Below are 19,035 nucleotides of genomic sequence, written 5' to 3'. Positions count from 1 at the left end.
AAGTTACTTTGTGGTCTTGGACAGATATAAGACTGAGTTTCTCATACATCACACATCTATGATAAACACCTCCTTGAATCAAACATGTTTAAAATTCACAAGGCAAAGAGTAAGGTCAAGATGGTTGAGAGCACCATGGGGGGTGTTTAGGGTTTGGGGTTTAGGGTTCGACCAATTCTACTCTCAACCCTCCCAAAGCCAGCAGTAACTTTCATACCAATTCTCTGGATTTGCTTTAGTACAATCCAAGTATGCCCACAATAATGAGTTTCTCGCATTAGTCTCCCCTTTATCTTAATTGTAAGGTTTTGTAGATCATGACTCGGCTAGATAGGAGTTCCCCCATCTTATATAACACCAAAACAAATGATAATAATCTAATAGACAGCAAGTTCTTCTGCAAGTACACATGTTGAGGTTATTGCTTCTTTATGTCCAAACAAAGATGGAACAAGAAGGCCTGCTCTTTCAAATTTCAGTTGACAAATTACGCACATTAAGGGCTTACAGCATCAAGGACAGTGTAGAGCCTACCAGAAAGTCTTATAGAGTGCAGTCTTTACTGGAAACGTATTTGGGAGCTATACAAAACCTTCCAAGATGTCAAGCATCAGTCTCAGATTTTCTTTGTAACACGTTGCACCATCTTTGCAGTGCCAAATTTTCAAAGCAAACCCTCAGGTAAATGCCACATTTGATACACAGGATTCAATATACTGACAGTTTGACAACTACAACAATGTTTCAGGACCTTATAGCCATTAGAAAATAGCAATCTCGGCCAAGATCCACAGTAAATCAAGATTAGGATCCATAGGCTGGCCTGGCCATTAGAAAATGGCAAACTTGGCCAAGATCCACAGTAAATCAAGATTAGGATCTGTAGGTTGGAGGCTGGAGGACCACATGATTCACAATGCCATTTTTCAAATTGAAATGCTCTGGACCTCTTCTCCATTTGAGAACAGCCAGCTGGTAACATTTCATAAAAGCTGCACCATGTAAATGTCGTACATGCTTATCTACAACTGGAGTGCTATGAGGAAGCACTCTAGCACAGACTATTCATCTTTTCAGCACATGGACATTTCAGAAGAAAGTCAAACAGAGTATGTGACTATCTTCCAAGCTTAAAACTGGCCTTTGAAAACTGTGCCTGCTAAAAGAAATCTGTGACCCTGCCAGCAGAAAGTAACTCTGTTCACAGTAAAAGTCCATTGCTTTGCTTTACCTTCTCATCAACACTCAAATCAAGCCCTTTCAAAAACCAACCTGCAGCGCACAGCTTTAAATTAAAATGAACAGCTGCAAAGGGAGTAATCACATTTAGATAGGTTTCTGAATTTCTGAAGAAGAATAATCAACTTGGAAGCCTTGCTGGTCTGCAATCTTAACAGATTCTTCCAGGGCCACTATATCCTTCTCATCAGGCAAGAACTCCAGATCAACAGTTCCATCCATATCAAGCTCTGCCATATCACTCATCAGGATCTCATCCGCAAGAGCAACACTTCGCAACTTAAGCTGATGATACTGCACAATCTCATGTAAGAATTGATTCTCCCTGGCATAAGCAGCATTTTCCTGTGTCAACCTTGCCTTCTCTGCTAGAAGGGCCTCAAGCTGAAGCCTTACCTGCGAAGTGCAGCATAGCAGAAGCATATGTCAGTCCTGGTAATATGCTCTCTCTCTCTCTCTCTCACAGAAAAGTATCCATTCCAGCAGCCCCTCATTACACTAGTATAACCATACAGGGAACTGAACATACAAAAGATGTAGGAAATACTGGTCAAGAGACATAAGAAATACTGGTCAATTCACTTTAGTCTCTGTGTGGGATCATGCTCAGGGCTGTCCTTGACTGTGACCTTGAGATGTCACCTTTTAAAGGATGCAGTCCTTGCTACATCCTTGAAAAGGAGACATTTTCTAAGACACGAAGGAAGTCAAAAGGGGCCCTATAACCCATTGTCAAGAATATAGCCCTTGAAAAAGGATGCTTTATTAAGGCATCAGGCTTGATCACTTCGATTTAAATTTAAGTTAACATTGCCAAAACATTACAGTCCTTGATCCAGGTTCTATCAGCCACTTAATTTCTTTACTACAATTTCAGCCCAGCAATTCCATGAGAAAGAAACACTATGTAACTAAACGGTCCCTGCCATTTACTTAGATGAAGAAGCCTTGAATTCTGAAACAAAGAACCTGAATCGCACAATCAGGAAAGCAAATTGCAACAAGGGGAGTGACATATAAATTAGAGTTGCCATTGAAGCCCTTTGTCCCCTGATTTGCGTTGCCTAGCTAGTCTGAACTGTCACTTAGGACAGTTAGAACACTTACAGCTAGGGTTCACTAGAACAGTTAGGATGCTTAGTCCTAGGTGCCCAACAAGGGCCCTGAAGACCGTTACTCCTTATGAGGCTCGGACTGAAATTTGAATCTAAGCCCTCCGTCTTGACTTTTGGATCTTTGGCAGATGCTCATGTGACTTCTCAATAGAGGCATAAGCTTGATAACAAGGCTGTCTAATACATTTTTATTGGCTGTGTGGTGCCAAAAGCAAAGGGTATCACCTGTTTCACTTCACCCCTCAACAAGCAAGGTTCTTAACCATAGAGATGCTATCTTTGCTGAAACTGTCAAATCAACACACTACTAAAGATTCAGATGTATTAACAACTTACTAGGGTGGCTTACCTTTGTTCTCTAGTGGTTCCACAGTTAATGAGCCTCTTTAGGCATCTCAACCAATTGCAGGTCATTTCACTGACTCTAATTTAGTCTTTGATTTGCAGCAGCAACTTCTGCCTAATGTACCACCAAGATCAGCATACCATTCATGATGCTTTGGAGCAAGTATGGGCTAACATATAGCAGCCCAAACATGTCCCTAGATGGCTGCTCAGGACCTTAATGGACAACAAGCAGTACCTTCCATTGGCTACCCTTACATGAGCTGAAGCTTGACAAGAACAGGTACACCTCTTGGCATGAGCTTTGGTGGCTACAACATGCAATGAAGAACCCCTGAGCTGGACACCAAGACTACCTTCCTCCATGGCTATTTGACCAAAGAGATTTATGTCACTCAACCTCCAAGCTTCAAAGCCAAGGTATGCAGTTTGAAGAAAGCTATTTATGGTTTAAAGCAAGCTCCTTGGGGTTACCCTTAAGCACAATTTACAACAAACATTTACCATGACAGATTTGGATCTACTTCATTACTATTTGGGCATTCAATTTGACATCATTCAGGGGGGCATTATTATGACAATCCAAAAATATTGGACAGCTTCTATAGGCTTTCAATTCAAGGAATGCAACCATGACCATATAACAGCTTAGGCTTTCAATTCAAGGAATCCAACCATGACCATATAACATTCTCAATTTTGATATTCTCCTAGATTTATCAGCCCATACCATGGAGAATGGGTTTGTTGGCCATCAAACATCTCATGGGCTACCCATTGATGCCATTTGTTTGATCTAGGCTTCCTAGCTAGTCTAAATTGTCACTCAAGAGAATTAAAATGCTTAGTATACCTAGCACAATTAGGGCTAGTGTTTGCTAGCATACTTAAGACACTAAGTCCTAGTATTTTCTATTTCAACCCATCTTGTGCATTTTTAGCACAACAATATGATCATTATAAGTGATTGACTCTCTCTCTCTCTCTCTCTCTCTCTCTCTCTCTCTCTCGTCTAAGCGAGGCAAGGGCTGCCAAAAACACAAGGATGTATGTTGAAATGGTTTCCCATAGGTTATGTTATCCCTTTGGGACATGAAAAAATCCATTAAACTAACCGAAATGACATCAAGGTTTGCCAAGCACGCAAAAGTGCATTAGCAATACAAATCAGCCCAGTTTTGCCATTCTATTCAACATAGACCAAGCAAGGGATGTGAAAAATCTATGGAACCGACCGAAATAACATCAAGGTTTACCTACAACAAGCAAAAGCATATTAGCAATAGAAATCAGCCCAAGCCTTGCCATTCTATTCAACATAGGCTAAGTTTCTTGTTTTTCTTCCTATGAAAAAATCTTAGAAGTAACTAGCAATTCAACTTACAGAGAATTGGCTTGCAAGTGAGCAACACTTGGATACCATGAAGACTTCTCAAGCACCACTTTTTAACAACCGACTAAATGAATCAATACTATGGAAAATTTAAGGTTCATACACTGATCAGCAATAGGCTAAGTTTCTTGTTTTTCTTCCTATGAAAAAATCTTAGAAGTAACTAGCAATTCAACTTACAGAGAATTGGCTTGCAAGTGAGCAACACTTGGATACCATGAAGACTTCTCAAGCACCACTTTTTAACAACCGACTAAATGAATCAATACTATGGAAAATTTAAGGTTCATACACTGATCAGCAATAACTTGCCACCATGAGATCAAAATTTGGATATTGCCATGAAAAACACTCACATCTGCCAAAAACAATCTTGCTGTAGAAACCCAAGGCTGCTAACCAACACACATGGCTTCAAACAAAAACCATCAGAGTGCTACCATTCTTTTAGGTACGCATAGAATCTAAAATTGGTCCATTCCCCATTCTTTTAGGTATGTATGTATAGAATCTAGATATGATTCCAAGAAATCTAAGAAAAGCCAAAATACGTACAATCATTTTTCCAAAGCACGAAATGAATAGATTATGTGGTTTCTCACAAAGTAGTCTTCAACCAAAGAAGCAAATTTAAAGTCATTTGAAATCATGGGTAATGTGACTGTCTCAGCAACCTTTAGACACACATGAAAAGGCCATGCTTGTGGTTTTCAATAGAAAAATTTTTCAACAATGCATGTGGATATCCAATCAAGTAATTTCTTAGGCAAGACATTCACCCCCAAGGAAAATTGATCTATCATCTGTTAGACAGTGTCATTTCCTGGACAGTCGGCCAGTCGGACAGCAGAGCAGTATCGCCGGAGTGGATGCCACATCAGCTGGTCGGACAGGGTGCCACATGGTACAGATTTTGCAGTCGGCCAGTTTTCTGCAGTCGGCTGCATGCTGCATTAAATGCAGCCAACCTGGTGCTGGGAATTCCTATTTTTCAGCTATTTATAGTCGGTTTTGTGGCACCCTCCAGCATTCATTATTTCAGATTCTGATCTTGGGATCTGTTGGCTGAGACAGACTGTGCTCGGGCTGATGGAGATCGAGGTTATCAAGTCGGAGACATACGCAGATATTTCCTCTGCCCCCTTGTGCATTTATGCACTCTTATACAGTATACTACACCGCAGATTTTCTACGTTTATGCTGTCTCCTTTTCTCTCTCTCTCTTCTCTCTGTGTTCACTCTCTCTCAGACTTTGTCCTACGCTTCCGCATCGCTCCACTCTGACATGGTATCAAGGCGGTGAAGATGGACTGACTAAGGGTCAAACCTATCTGAAGAGGAGATTTCAGCGCGACACAAGGCTGCGTTTCCAGGATTCGAGGGCGAGCGGGAGGGCTGCGCATACGATCAAGGCTGAAGCAAGAGTGGGTGTGCAGAAAAGGAGTCTAATTGGCGAATTTGCTGCAGGTTATTGCTGTTCAAAGGGGAGGAAGGCTGCGTTTGAGACCTTCCATTGCAGATTTTACCTTTTCATCGCCTTCGACGGGTGGAGAAGGTTTGGGCAATGGAGGAACCAGCCCTAGAAGGCTGCGTTTTCACAGTCAGAGGGGGCTGATTTTGCGTTTGTGCAAGTATTGCAGGTTAACATGTCTACAGAGACTGATTTGGAGTTCTAGGCGATCATGGACAGGAAGGTGCCTGTCCCACCAGCTCTTCCATCGGATCAAAAGCTTGATGGTGACAATTATCGGATTTGGCGGGTAATGATGTTGGCCATTTTGGAGTCTTATGATTTGGCGGAACTGGTGATGGAGGAGATTAACAGGCCCTCGATGAGGGATGAGTCCAAACTCTCTTCCAATGCTCGTGCGGAGTTGACCAAGGCTCAATCTCATTGGGACAAACTAAATGCCAAGATTCGATCTTTTTTGTTTCTGTCTTGCACTACAGCCGTGATAGCTCACATCGAGCACTTGACGGTGGCTCGAGAGATATAGCTGGAGATCGACCAGATGTACAACCGGATGACCCTGATGAAGAGGGTTTCTTTGGAGGTGCAGACGCGGACTTTGTCCATGAATAAGTCTTCTTCGCTTCAGGAACACATCAACAAGCTTCGGTAGCTTTAGATGCAGGTTCAAAATGCGGGGAAGCCTATTTCCTCCGAAGACATGGCAATCACTTTACTATTCCAGTTGCCGCCATGATTCGGTACTTTTTATTCCGCTCTTATTGCATCAGAGCAGAAGTTGACTCTTCGGTGGGAAGAGTTGATTCCTATGATCTTAGACCAAGAGAAACAATTGAAGGGACAGAACACTTCCAAATCGGAGGCATTGGTTGGTCAAGCCTCTCAGAAGAAAGGGAAGGACTAAAAAAAGGAGGAGGACAACAAATCCAAGAAGAACAAGGAGAAGGAATCGACTTGCCATATTTGTGGAAAGACTAGTCACTAGAAGAAGGATTGCCCCGACAAAAACAAGAAGGATACCAAGAAGAAGGACACGAAGGTATCTAGAGCGGTGGTTGCACCCTCATCAGCTGCTTTTCTACACTTAGCAGTCATTGAGGACTCCACACCGAAAACTTCTGATGCTGTGATGACAGCTCCCCAAGCTCGAGAGTGAATTGTGGACAGTGGTGCCTCACGGCACATGACTCCTTCTGTTAGTGTTGCCCATTTGCGACCTTCGCGTGGGCAGATTCTCATTGGAGACAAGCTTTCTGTGTCTATTGCTGCGTGGGGTGAGATGCAGCTTATTCCAGATGGACGTGGTTGTACCCACACCTCTGAGATATTGTATGTACCAGGATTGGGGTATCATTTACTTTCGGTTCATAAGATTTGTGCTCTTGGCCTCTTGGTGGAGTTTGACAATGATACTGTTCGCGTCCTTGATCGTGGATCGAGGAAGGTTCTCTCTGCAGGGTATGAGGAAAACGGCGTCTACAAATTGAAGTCTTCTTCAGCTCTTACTTCTCTTCTTCTTACTTCTCAGACACAGTCCGAGCTATGGCATGCTCAGTTTGGCCACCTGAACTACAAGTACCTTCGAAAGGCATCGCGAGGATCATTTGTCTAAGGCTTGCCGGACATAGTGGTGAGCCATCAACCGTGTGTCTCCTGCATTCGTGGGAAACTGTATTGGGATGCGATTCCCAACAAAGCTTCTAGGCGGTCTACTTCACCCATGGAGCTTGTATCTACGGATCTTTGTGGCCTGATAAGGACCAAGTCCCTGAAGGGGAGCTTGTACTTCATGTTGATCGTAGATGACTACAACAGGATGACTTGGGCCTATTTCTTGACTTTGAAGTCGGAGGCTTTCTCTCATTTCAAGGATTGGCTTCTCTTTGAGGAGAACCGTTCCGGCCAGCAACTGAAGACCTTGCGTTCAGAGAAGGGAGGTGAATTTATGTCTCATGAGTTTGCTCATTTTTGTGCAGATGAGGTCATTCACATGGAGTTTGCTAACACCAACACTCCCCAAGAGAATGGCATTTTGGAGCAGAAGAACTGAAGTGTGGTCAAGATGGCACGCACCATGATGGAGCACCGACAGACACCTCAGTTTCTGTGGACCGAGGTAGTGGCTACCACAGTTCACATCCTCAATCGATCTCCCACTTCAGCCATCGATAGGATGACACCTTTTGAGGCTTATTTCGAGACTAAGCCTGATGTCTCTTATTTCAAGATCTTTGGGTGTGACACTTATGTGCACATTCCGAAGACGTAGCGTGATAAGTTCAAGACGACTTTCCGACAATACGTTTTTGTTGGCTATAGCTCCCAGTCCCAAGGTTATCGTTTGTTTGATTCCGTCAAGCAAGATATCTACACGAGCTAAGATGTGCGATTTGTGGAAGTTTTGGCCACAGAGGGGGATGAGGAGCACCCCGTCCTTGGAGATCCAGGGGAACTTCCCAACGACAGGTTTTTGTCGGCTATAGCTCCCAGTCCCAAGGTTATCGTTTGTTTGATCTCATCAAGCGAGATGTCTACACAAGCCGAGATGTGCGGTTTATGGAAGTTCCGGCCACAAAGGGAGGTGAGAAGCACCCCGTCCTAAGAGATCCAAGGGAGTGTTGGGCTCCCGAGACAGTTCCTTTGAGGCTCTTGATGGAGATTCTTCTTCTGATTCAGAGTCTTCCCTTCCACCGGTAATCCCCAAGGAGCTTCCGCCGGTGGATATTCATGAGTCTTCAAGAGATGAAGAGCAACGGGGAGAGATTCGTCCTCCTCCTCGTTGGACTCGTGACACACTCCGAGATTCAGGGATCGAGGGGGTCCCTAAGGAGTGGGAACCGCAGGATGGACCGCAGCGGTCACGAAGGAACCAAGCACATTCTTCGCAGCTTGTTTACTCCAACTATTGTTTGTTGACCCATGTTATGCATGATCGTGAGTCCACTTCAGTGAAGGAGGCTTTGCAGTCTGATCATTGGCGAAAGGCCATGGAAGCCAAGTTGGAGGCTATTGAGAGGAATGGCACTTGGTCTCTTGTGCCTCGTCCCTCTCACGAGAAGGTGATTGGCGTCAAGTGGATCTTCAAGACCAAGTACCTTAGCGATGGTTCTTTGGACAATTGCCTTGTTGCTAAAGGTTTTGCTCGACGCCCAGGCATTGATTTCCATGATACTTTTGCCCCCACTACTCATATGGCGACTATTCGAGTTGTTCTTGCCTTGGCTGGCCATAGAAAATGGCCTATTTATCAGTTGGATGTAAAGTCGGCCTTTCTTAATGGGAACTTGCAAGAGGAGATCCATGTTGAGCAGCCTCCTAGCTTTGGATCCTCGGATGGGAAAGTTTGCAGGTTGAAGGAGGCCTTGTATGGCCTCAAGCAGGCTCCGCGTGCATGGAACGAGAAGATTGACTCGTTCCTTCAATCGAAGTTGGAATATCGGCACTCCAAGGCCGATCCGCAGCTTTATGTGCACACGGTTGGTCGTGTGTTGTTTGTGTTATATGTTGATTATTTGCTTTTAACAGGGGATCATGCATAGGAGGTCCGAGAGACCAAGACAACTTTACATTAGGTATTTGAGATGACGGATTTGGGGCTTCTTCATTTCTTCTTGGGTCATGAGATTTATTAGTCTTAGAGGGGGATTTTCATCTCTCAACAAAGGTACATTCAGGAGCTCTTGGTGACTTTTGAGATGGAGACTTGCCGGCCCATTACTACTCCTATGGATCCGAATTGGAAGGCCACTTCACACTCAAATTCTCCCGTGTTGGATGCTTCCCGCTACCGTTAGTTGATTGGATCCTTGATTTGGCTTCTCAACACTCGTATTGATCTTTGTTTTGTTATGGGTTTTTTGGTAGGGTTTATGACGGAACCCAAACAGGTGCATTGGCAGGCTGCCCTAAGGATTCTTCGATATTTGAGGGGGACTTCTGACTTAGGGATTTCTTATCCCGCAGGTACAACTGCTTCAAATCTGATCCTTGCAGGTTGGAGTGACTCGGATTGGGCTAGCGATGTAGACCACCGACGGTCTACTACAGACTACATCTGAGCAAGGCTTCGAACTAGTGAGACTCACTTGATCCATGTGCCTACATAAGACAATGCGGCAAATATATTCACAATAGCTCTATTTCAAGAAAAGTGTACAATCTTCCATAAAGCTTTATGGCTTGCTACTTTTAAGAGACTAACCTCTCAACCATGTATCTATTCATATGGTTCACTCTAATTGCACCTGCTATCCCTTTGGTAGAAGTGTGAATATAGTTCACTATTCCTCTCAACTATATATCTGTTCATATGGTTCACTCCAATGGCACCTGCTATTCCTCTTGTAGAAGTGCTATTCCTCTCAACCATATATTTGTTGATATGGTTCACTCCAGTTGCACTTGCTATTCCTCTTGTTGAAGTATAAATATGTTCACAATAGCTCTTTTTCAAGAAAAGTGTACAATCTTCCATAACGCTTTATGGCTTGCTACTTTTAAAAGACTAGCCTCTCAACCATGTATCTATTCATATGGTTCACTCCAATTGCACCTGCTATTCCTTTTGTCAGTGTGAGTATGGTTCACTATGGTTCACTCTAGTTGCACCTGCTATTCCTCTTGTAGAAGTGTAAATATGCTTTAGCAAACAAGCACATCTTACCCTCTTACTAAAAGGGGATTTTTTTCTCATGTGACCATCCTTTTACACAATGGTACTTTTGTACCTTGGAGATAAGCTTGTTTTTCATTCATTATACGCTTATCGTCATACAAGCTATCATTTGAGCTACCTTTTGTTTACTCCATATGTTCTAGCTTCAATCTGAAGGAGTGTGTGGTTGCTTTGTATTTCCACTTAATCAAGAACTAACAACCATGAGAAGTGACTTGTCAAACCTACCTCTTGGAGTAGTCCCATAGCCAAAGGGTTGGTACAAATTTGCACATCTTCCTAATTGGTACTCCCTGGAAGGATTGGGTAAATATAGAAGTAAATTTAACATGCTTCATGTTTAAACTTTACAATGCAATCAATGATTGTGTCTATGTCTACCAAGGTCACAACCACACACAATATTTATAGATGATAGTGTTCCCTATGGAGCTATAGCTGTTGAACTCTCCTAAACCTCCTTACTCCTCCAATTGTTTCTTAGAAAAAGCCACATTAAGCAACCAAAATCATGGGATGCACTAACAATTGATCGTAGTGCATTAATGCCAGCTTTTCTCTACATTAAAAGAACCAAAAAGCCTTTATTTGCATTTATTGGCTTTTATTTTACACAATAGGACATGTACACCAAAATCCCCTATAAAAGGGCGTGTTGTGGGCATTCATCCTCACTTCCACTGATTTTTCATTTCAGCACTCACTCTCGAGTCTCACTACTATTTGCACCCCTCGCGGAGGAGGATATCAGTTTGTGGAGGCTTCTCAAAGTGCTGCCCACCTTTTCATCAGGTCATCAGGTCTTCATCAGCAGGTGACCACGTTTGGAGGACTCTTGCTACATCATATTTACTATCTACAGTCCGTATAGCTGCCTATGTCCTCTGTCCACACAGGCAACCTGTTTTCAGCCACTTCCTCAGCTGCATTTTATCATCCTGCACTCTACCAGCTGTTAATGGACTGCAGCAGTGATCTACATCAGGCCACCCTGCGTTCCATTGCTGCACTCTGCCAGCTGTTCATGGACTGCTCCAGTAGTGATCTACATCAGGCCATCCTGTGGTGTTTCATTGCAGAACAGGCTGCCCTGCATCCCAGCATCTTTTTCAGTGGTCAACTACCTTCTAAGCTTTATGTTTTGCTTTTTGGAGGTATATACCTGCTGCTACATCAGCGTTTTCTGGATAGGCAGGTCACCTTGCTGTTCACCCAGCCACCTGCCTTCGTTCAGAGTCCTGAGTCCTGACAAAATCATCAGATCAGCACATTCTGCATTTCCAGCATTCAAGGCTTCTTACACTGCTGTTATCTACCTCTGGAGCAGCTTTCATATTTGTCATCAACACCTTTCTGCTGGAGGACTGGATTTCACTTCCTACAAAGCACAGATCCCTTTTTAGATGCTACCGCTTGGTCAGTCCAAAAGCCAGTCATCTTTGAGCCGTGTTCAATGTTGTTGACTAGTCCATGCTCACCTCAATACCGGTCCATGAGACATGGAACCCCAAGGCTCCACCATGACATCATTGTACATAATTTGTCATTTTCATTCTCTGAGTTTCTAAATTCATTCATTGTCTCTGTTTTTGCCATGCACACTTTATGTTCCTCCCTGCAAACCCTCCCATCTTTCTACAAGCCACTTAAGTCTTTTTCAAATAAGCTCTTTAACTGAGAGGTGTGATGGATACTGACCCAATGGTTAGCTACTTTAGTGCATTTTCTTCTATTTCCATTCAAGACAGTACACACAAGTGTGTGAGCAAGTAAACTAGAGGGTTTTGTTCGAGGGTAATTTAGCTAAGGCCTTTCTTATGCAAGCACTTAAGGAAAATTTGGTGCAAAGAGAGTTGGATTATTGACATGGCATAGTCTTGGAGAACAGTTTTGAGTTGCTGCCATGTTCAACTATTTGCAACTCAAGGTGAAGGTTCCTTCATTATCCTCCATATTGTCTCAAAACTTGAATGCTATGGTAGGAACAATCTCTTGGCACAAGAGCGCACACAAACCAATTGTCACCCCAAAAGGCCCTCACACATGAAGCCATTGTTGCTCTAAAAGGCACACCCAATCTCCTCATGGAGTAACAATTTTTCACAAAATATGCATTGCTGTTGGAGATCCCCATCTTCCAATTTCTCAAACTCAAAATAGGTTTCCTTACAACTCGCATTTGGTTCGTTCTTGGACAAATTCCAATTTAATATGACATTTTCCAAAAACAGAACTTATCCTAGAATCTCTCAATGGATTAAAGCATAACTAATGTGATTGGAATGGTCTATCCATGATACAACTAGCAGCCATACAAATCAACCTTTATTACCGGATGGAACGGCAATATACATGTAGCGTGAATAAACATAGTCTGCCAATACACAAACAATCAATTCTCGTTACAATATCAGTCTCATGGATATTTTTTTCCCACCAAAGAAATCTACTGCAATTCTTTAAAACGTCTCACAGTCCTTTTTAAGTACAACAATGCGTTGAACCACTTCAACGAGCCTACACATGAGTACCCAGCACCAGATATCCATACTGCAGTATCTGTGACTCTCTTGTGGGCCCCATGGCAAGAAACCGCATAAAGATAAACTTGACCATATGCTTTCAAATTTACTTCTATGTCTATCCATACCAACTTGACTCATCAATGCTTTTGAAGTTTTGAACTGAAGCTAAGTTTGCTGAAACTAGTATTTTCAAAAACAAACTACAATGTTCACCCCTATATGTTTGTTTAAATATGCAAGATACCTACTAGGAATATGAGGTCAAAATTTACCAAGTCGTCTTCTTCATGTCTGACACCTTTTTCAACACACTCTCTGAGCCTTTTGTTTTCCTCCTCAAGTTGTGCACACCGGTTTTGTGTGAAAGTCAAATCTGCTTTGACATTTTTCAACTCACGAAGAAGTAATTTTGCTTTGGTTGCCATGGCCATAGCTACCTGTACAATTAAAAAAGTAATCAATATGAATGCTACTCTCGTTTCAGACTATAGCTTGCTATGCCATTTGATGCATTTGTTGCATGGCATCCACATGAAATGGTAAAGTAAACAAGAAAAGGGAGATTACATCTCGAGAAGCCTTGAGTTGTGTATCCTTTGTTGGCCCAGTATGGTCTTCACAATCAACTTGAAATTTTGATGTTGGACTAGCTCTGCACTTTTTTTCAAGGGATGGTGTCGTTTTCAAATTCTTTTTCTGACTTTCTGCATAAAGCAAACTTGCCACCTTCTTTTCCAAGAGGCTACCTTTTTTTGGGGGTTCTGTGTAGATAAAGTTTGTGGCTTTCTTCTCCACAAGATTCAATCCTTCCTACAAATTCAGTACCATATGGATTAGCTTAGTGTTTATGGTGGCACAAAGCTAATACTTTATACGGCTTTCAAACTGTACTGGCTATAAAGCAAACCATGTCTTTACCTCGAGTGCTGTTCCAAGGGTGTCACTTAGGAGCGATAGAGAAGAAGCAATAGCTTCCAAGCCTTTCTGCAATGCAACTGAGTCTTGTCGCTTCCATTTGCCATCTGGAAACATTTTATGGTTCTGATTCTGCATCAGATGAACAGTGGGCAGATAGATGTCATGTATGCTGCTCCAGAAATAGACAAACATACGAGGCATTCAGATCCCCAAAGTTGGAAAAAATAAATCAGACAGACATGTGCACAGATTTTGAGCCCATATAAGCATATGTAAGCGCATTCAAAAAAATAACATTGCCTGCTGCCGAGTAAGGGTATTTGAAGAATTTTTTCTTTGTGGCTCAAAAGAATCTTTTTGTTCCTCTTCCAAACACCCCCGAGATTGGACTCCATCTTCCATAACAGATTTAGCTCTTCTAGCAAGCCCCATCCAGAAGCTGTCATCCAGACTGTCCTCCACTCTCTGATCAAACATTGCATCCAGATTATATGTAATGAGTTGTGAATTTATTCACTTCATCTGTTGTACATATATACACTGACACATGCACACAGATATAAATATACATGAAGACGCAAACAAGATTTAGCAGACAAGGTTAAGAGCAGGGACATGGGTTGTCTATAAGCAGGCAGGCAGTGCATTGCGAGGTTGTAGACAGTGGCCTGCAGTTACTACATCAGCTTAAAAGCATATGGCTTGGTAATCTGAGGCAGAAAGTATATCATATGGTACTCGGTGAACCGAAGTTTGATTGCCCCTAACTGGTTATTGGTGGAGGAACAATAAAATCAGCAAGCAAATTTGAATGCAACGGCTGATGATCGGTAAAAAATGAGCACAACTCTGCATCTGCTTGAAAAAAGCAGCTTTGCTCACAGCCGCAATAAGTCAAAAAGAAGTGCAGCAGCTATCTTTGGCCGGGCAACTTAGTACATAATCAAATTTTTGCAGGGATGAATATGAAAACCCTCGTGAAACAGAAAAAGGACAAAACCTAATTAAGACGTGGCACTGCAGAACAAACAGCAACATCTCCTCCTCTAGGAGAAAGCAGGAAGAAAGATGAAACAACAGCAAGAGATGATTGACCTGATCGGAGACAGGAGACGAGGTACATGATGAAGTCGGGGAAGAATCATTACTTGAGGAAGCCATTGTCAGCAGGTAAAAAGCGCGCAAGCTCTCTCCAATTGAGCCAGGGGATCTGAATGTTCCAAACAAATTAGCGCATTGAGCGAATCCTGCTGAGCCATTTCTGAAGCTTTGAAGGTCAAATGGAAACTCCACATAGCGGAAAATTTACAAGATCTAAATGATGAATCCTGTTATGAAATACGCTGATACAAAATCAGCAAGAAAGGAGCAAGTCGAGCGAGAGAGACAGAGAGACTGCTCAGTGCTCACCTGTTAGTCGCCCGGTGGAGCTCTCAGGGCCTCTCTGTCTCTGTCCGTGTGTGTGTGTGTGTGTGTGTCAGCGTTTGAAACTCCCACACTCTCCAACGGAAAACAAAATAACTAGGTTGACATGTGTACCTCACTAAAGGAGTGTCAAGTTCTAAACGTAGTTCTTGCGTGTCTCTTATGTAACAATTTTACTCATGGTGTTTAAACATGCATCGTGTTCCGAAATGAAGTACGTCTGCAGAGAAGTTTTTGTGTTGTTTAAATACATGGAGGATGTCAAAAAGAGAATATGTATGCATATGTAGCTAGAGTCACTGATCGTGATTATGAACGTTACATTTTTTTTAGTCGTAGACACCATGGACACGTGGGAATAAGAGCGAAAATATTTCATTTTCCAAGGTGATATTTAGGCAAGGTGAAGTTCTTGCAGACAAGCCATCTGTCCTAAACGGAAATATTGCATTTTCCAAGGTGATATTTAGGCAAGGTGAAGTTCTTGCAGACAAGCCATCTGTCCTAAACGTCGTCGTTCTTTCAATGAGACGGTTATTATTCCATAATATGATGCATGCAAACTCGTGCTAATCGACTCTTTAGAATGCATGTCGTCGGCTTGGCTCAACTACATTTTTGAGTAAACTATAACATCTTTCATTTGATCTGCTTGAAGCATTGGGTCAAATGGAGAGTTTTCATGATTGAGCTCTATAACATTTTCGATGGATTGCCTGTTGAGGATGCAAAGCCCTAACCTTGGATATGGATGTTTTGCTATAGCCATGTACTTTTGAATTAGTGGATTATGTAGCATGTTGAAAGTAAACACATCCGCAATATCGAATGTAGTCAAATCAATTCTAGTAGATGGTCGTGAAAGCGATCCGTCATTCCAAGAGACTAGAGGGTTATCGAGAATAGATCGATGGTCCAAGGTTCCATTCGTAATCGCTTTTGTCGTTTTGCAGACCAAGATGGATGTATCAATGATGCTCAACAGTTGAAGCGGTAACAGCTTTGCATTGAGAATTCATTTTGTGTAGCCTAGTAAGAGTGACACCACGTATTTGTTTTTTTCTTTCTTTTCAAGACATGGTCGGCATTTAGTTATCATCATGTTGACTCCATGTTGTTGGCATGCAAGGATAAGAATAGTGCTTGACAATCATTCTTTTGTTGTTTCATCTCTTGCTGACTATTCAACAAAAGATAAGAGATGTATTTCTTTTGTAGATGGATAGTTCTTTTACGAATTGACAGCATGATGCTACATTATGACTATACCACAAGATGTGCACATTGTTAGTCTTCCAATAATGCTTTCACATTCTGTCGCCCGAGATGATTCGAATTTTTCTATGTCGTACCAAGTTACAGCAAACGGTTTTAGTGATGCTTTTTTAGAAGCCATAGTTTTCATTTTTCTAGAAGTTCTGAAGGATGCCTTGTGACTTTGTTTCTTCATAGCATCCATTGATGCTGATGAGAACAATATGTTTTTATCATAAAAATGCAGTACACTTGTTCACAGAAAAACATGCTATACTTCATAATTTCATTTTTTTTAAAGATAGATTATTTTTTTGATGTGCAAGGATGATGATTTTTTTATTCTCAATAGTAATTCTAATAAATAAAATCAATAAATAATAATAATACTTCAAAAACTTTAAAAAAACTAAATGAAATGAGAAAACATGTTGTATAGCATGTCTTCTCAATAGTAATTCTAATAAAATAAAAAAATAAAATCAATAAATAATAGTAATACTTCAAAAACTTAAAAAAACTAAATGAAATGAGAAAACATATTGTATAGCATGACTTCTCAATAGTAATTCTAGTAAAATAAACAAATAAAATCAATAAATAATAGTAATACTTCAAAAACTTAAAAAAACTAAATGAAATGAAAAAACATGCTATATAGCATGCTGAAGAGTTGGCACAAATCTCTTCGTAGTTAAATAATTATGGGAGAAGGTGGAATTCCTCCGTCCATTCAAAATATCCAGATTATTGAAGTTTTACGTTTTCGTTTTTTTCAGTACGTTTGAAAGTTCTTTACGCTTTCATTTTCGCCATAGGTTCAAAAGATCGTTTTCTTTCATTTTTGTTTCACTACTATTTACTAATCCTAAAAAGAGCAAATGACGAAGATTTGAATCTAACCTTAATAAACTAAAAAGACGAAGAACATGAAATGAAAAAACATGCTATATAGCATGTAAAAGAGTTGGCACAAATCTCTTCGTAATTAAATAATTATGAGAGAAGGTGGCATTCCCCCATCCATTCAAAATATACGGTTTGTTGTTGAAGTTTTACATTTTCGTTTTTTTCAGTACGTTCGAAAGTTCGTTATGCTTTCGTTTTGCCCATACGTTCAAAAGATTGTTTTCTTTCATTTTCATTTCACTACTATTTACTAATCCTAAAAATAACAAATGACGAAGATTTGAATCTAACCTTAATAAACTAAAAAGATGAAGGACAATTTTGTTTAAACTAATCCTAAAAAGAATGTATGACAAAGATTTGAATCTAACCTTTGAGCTTGCAAACGCGATAATCAAGGAACTGACGTACGCATCTCCACACGCTTGTGTATGACCTTCCTCTCTCCTCAAATAAGAGATGAATTTTGTAATGAAGAGAATGGCATGTACTACTTAACTCTCCCCCCTTTATATAGGCTTAAGGCCTTCCAACTCTCAAAGCTTTCCTTTAAGCTTTTGAAAGCTTTTGTAGTTACAAACTTGAAAAGCCTAGAAGCTTTCAAACATTTAGGCTTTTCTTAAAAAGCTATTCTTCAATTTTGGGTGTACACTTACATTTTCCTTCTTTAACTCAAAAAAATAACAAAAATGATAATTACAAAAGGTCACATAGTTGCACTTGTAATAATGTTCCCTTGGAATATTAACACGATGCATCCTAAAGCAAGGATGATTCCGAAGGAGGAATCAATGGATTTAGTCACGTGAAGGTTGTGAAGTAAAGCTCAAACCCCCAAAATAGTTAATAGTCACCTCCCCTAACCATAACCCAATCTCACTCATACATTCAGACCACATAAGAGATGTGTGATATTTTTGATGCACAACATGTTAGATCACGCAATAAATTTTCAAATGTAAATGTTTAACTCACAACATTTCAAAGGGTTTTTTCAATTGTTCCTATTATTATTATTTATCATCATTGAAACTAGATACTACCTATCTACTGAGATGCTCACAAGATGCCTTACCCATTCCTCATATGCACAATATATAGGGGAGTTTCGATCCTCTAAGGTACCAACTAGACTACAAGAAATGGCATCATCTTTTATCTTAAAAAAGAAGACAATATCCTAATGTCTATTTTCATGACTGTTTGTATCCATTGAGCTTTGTTGACGAAACATCCTTCCCACACTTTAGCCTATCATTATATGGCACCTTAGCCTCATTGCTATATGGCATGCATTGAACATGTGGCACAATAGAGAACCACAATCGTGAGGGCTTACCTATCAATTTTAAGTTTGCATGGTAAACCAAGGCAAAAATGCCCAACTTTGCCAACTTTACTTTATGGAGGGGTAGTGTGACCAAAAAAGGTTGCATCTATCATTAGTAAATTTTGGGGTAACAAACTATTGCCATTTGCATATTCTTCCATGCCCATGCCAAATCAATCTCAATGTGTGATGCCAATTATCCCAAACTAACCCTATAAGAGGCAATCCACGCTATAACTTTGGGACAAAGAGCATGTTGCGCAGATCGGACGCAGATAGCTCACGTGGTGAATCCCGGAAGGTCCCCAAGAACAAAGTACTCTACCTTTTTGCACAAAAACCCATGTAAAAGCAAGCACGACATGAGACAAGAGACAAATTGGGTTCAATCTCCCCCATGCCTTGTGTGAGCGCTTCACAAAGCATGTATTTTATG

At 41.1% G+C, this 19,035-nt stretch overlaps 1 protein-coding gene across 8 annotated transcripts; it reads right to left on the bottom strand.

The window, feature by feature from the left end:
• Positions 1–410: 410 nt before the first annotated feature.
• On the bottom strand, positions 411–15,252 carry LOC148034688 (uncharacterized). 8 transcript variants are annotated; one of them, XM_087679655.1, is made up of 7 exons: positions 15,092–15,252; positions 14,777–14,891; positions 13,982–14,146; positions 13,682–13,850; positions 13,331–13,573; positions 13,012–13,200; positions 411–1,635 (listed from the first exon to the last, which is right to left on the bottom strand). In XM_087679655.1, the coding sequence occupies exons 2-7, from the start codon at positions 14,824–14,826 to the stop codon at positions 1,327–1,329; spliced, it is 1,125 nt and encodes a 374-aa protein (XP_087535781.1). In that variant the 5' UTR covers positions 14,827–14,891; positions 15,092–15,252; the 3' UTR covers positions 411–1,326. The 8 variants fall into 8 exon arrangements, with proteins under 8 accessions (XP_087535781.1, XP_087535784.1, XP_087535783.1 ...); XM_087679658.1 differs by having other exon boundaries at positions 14,777–14,942; positions 15,092–15,237; XM_087679657.1 differs by having other exon boundaries at positions 14,777–15,009; positions 15,092–15,206.
• Between the last annotated feature and the right edge of the window lie 3,783 nt (positions 15,253–19,035).

Source organism: Lygodium microphyllum, chromosome 6 (assembly GCF_053477565.2).
Source record: "Lygodium microphyllum isolate KBCC chromosome 6, Lygodium_microphyllum_v1.1.10, whole genome shotgun sequence".
Classification (NCBI taxonomy): Eukaryota; Viridiplantae; Streptophyta; class Polypodiopsida; order Schizaeales; family Lygodiaceae; genus Lygodium; species Lygodium microphyllum.
Note: the sequence above shows the minus strand (reverse complement) of the source record. Positions and strands in the feature narration are given on the sequence as shown.

Excerpts from the sequence above, each read along its gene's own strand:
- LOC148034688 (XM_087679655.1), bottom strand. The coding sequence starts at position 14,826 with ATGATTCTTCCCCGACTTCATCATGTACCTCGTCTCCTGTCTCCGATC. Across the intron at positions 13,851-13,981 it reads ATACCCTTACTCGGCAGCAG|CATACATGACATCTATCTGC; the intron begins GCAATGTTATTT and ends TTTCTGGAGCAG. Across the intron at positions 13,201-13,330 it reads AACTCAAGGCTTCTCGAGAT|GTAGCTATGGCCATGGCAAC; the intron begins GTAATCTCCCTT and ends TTAATTGTACAG.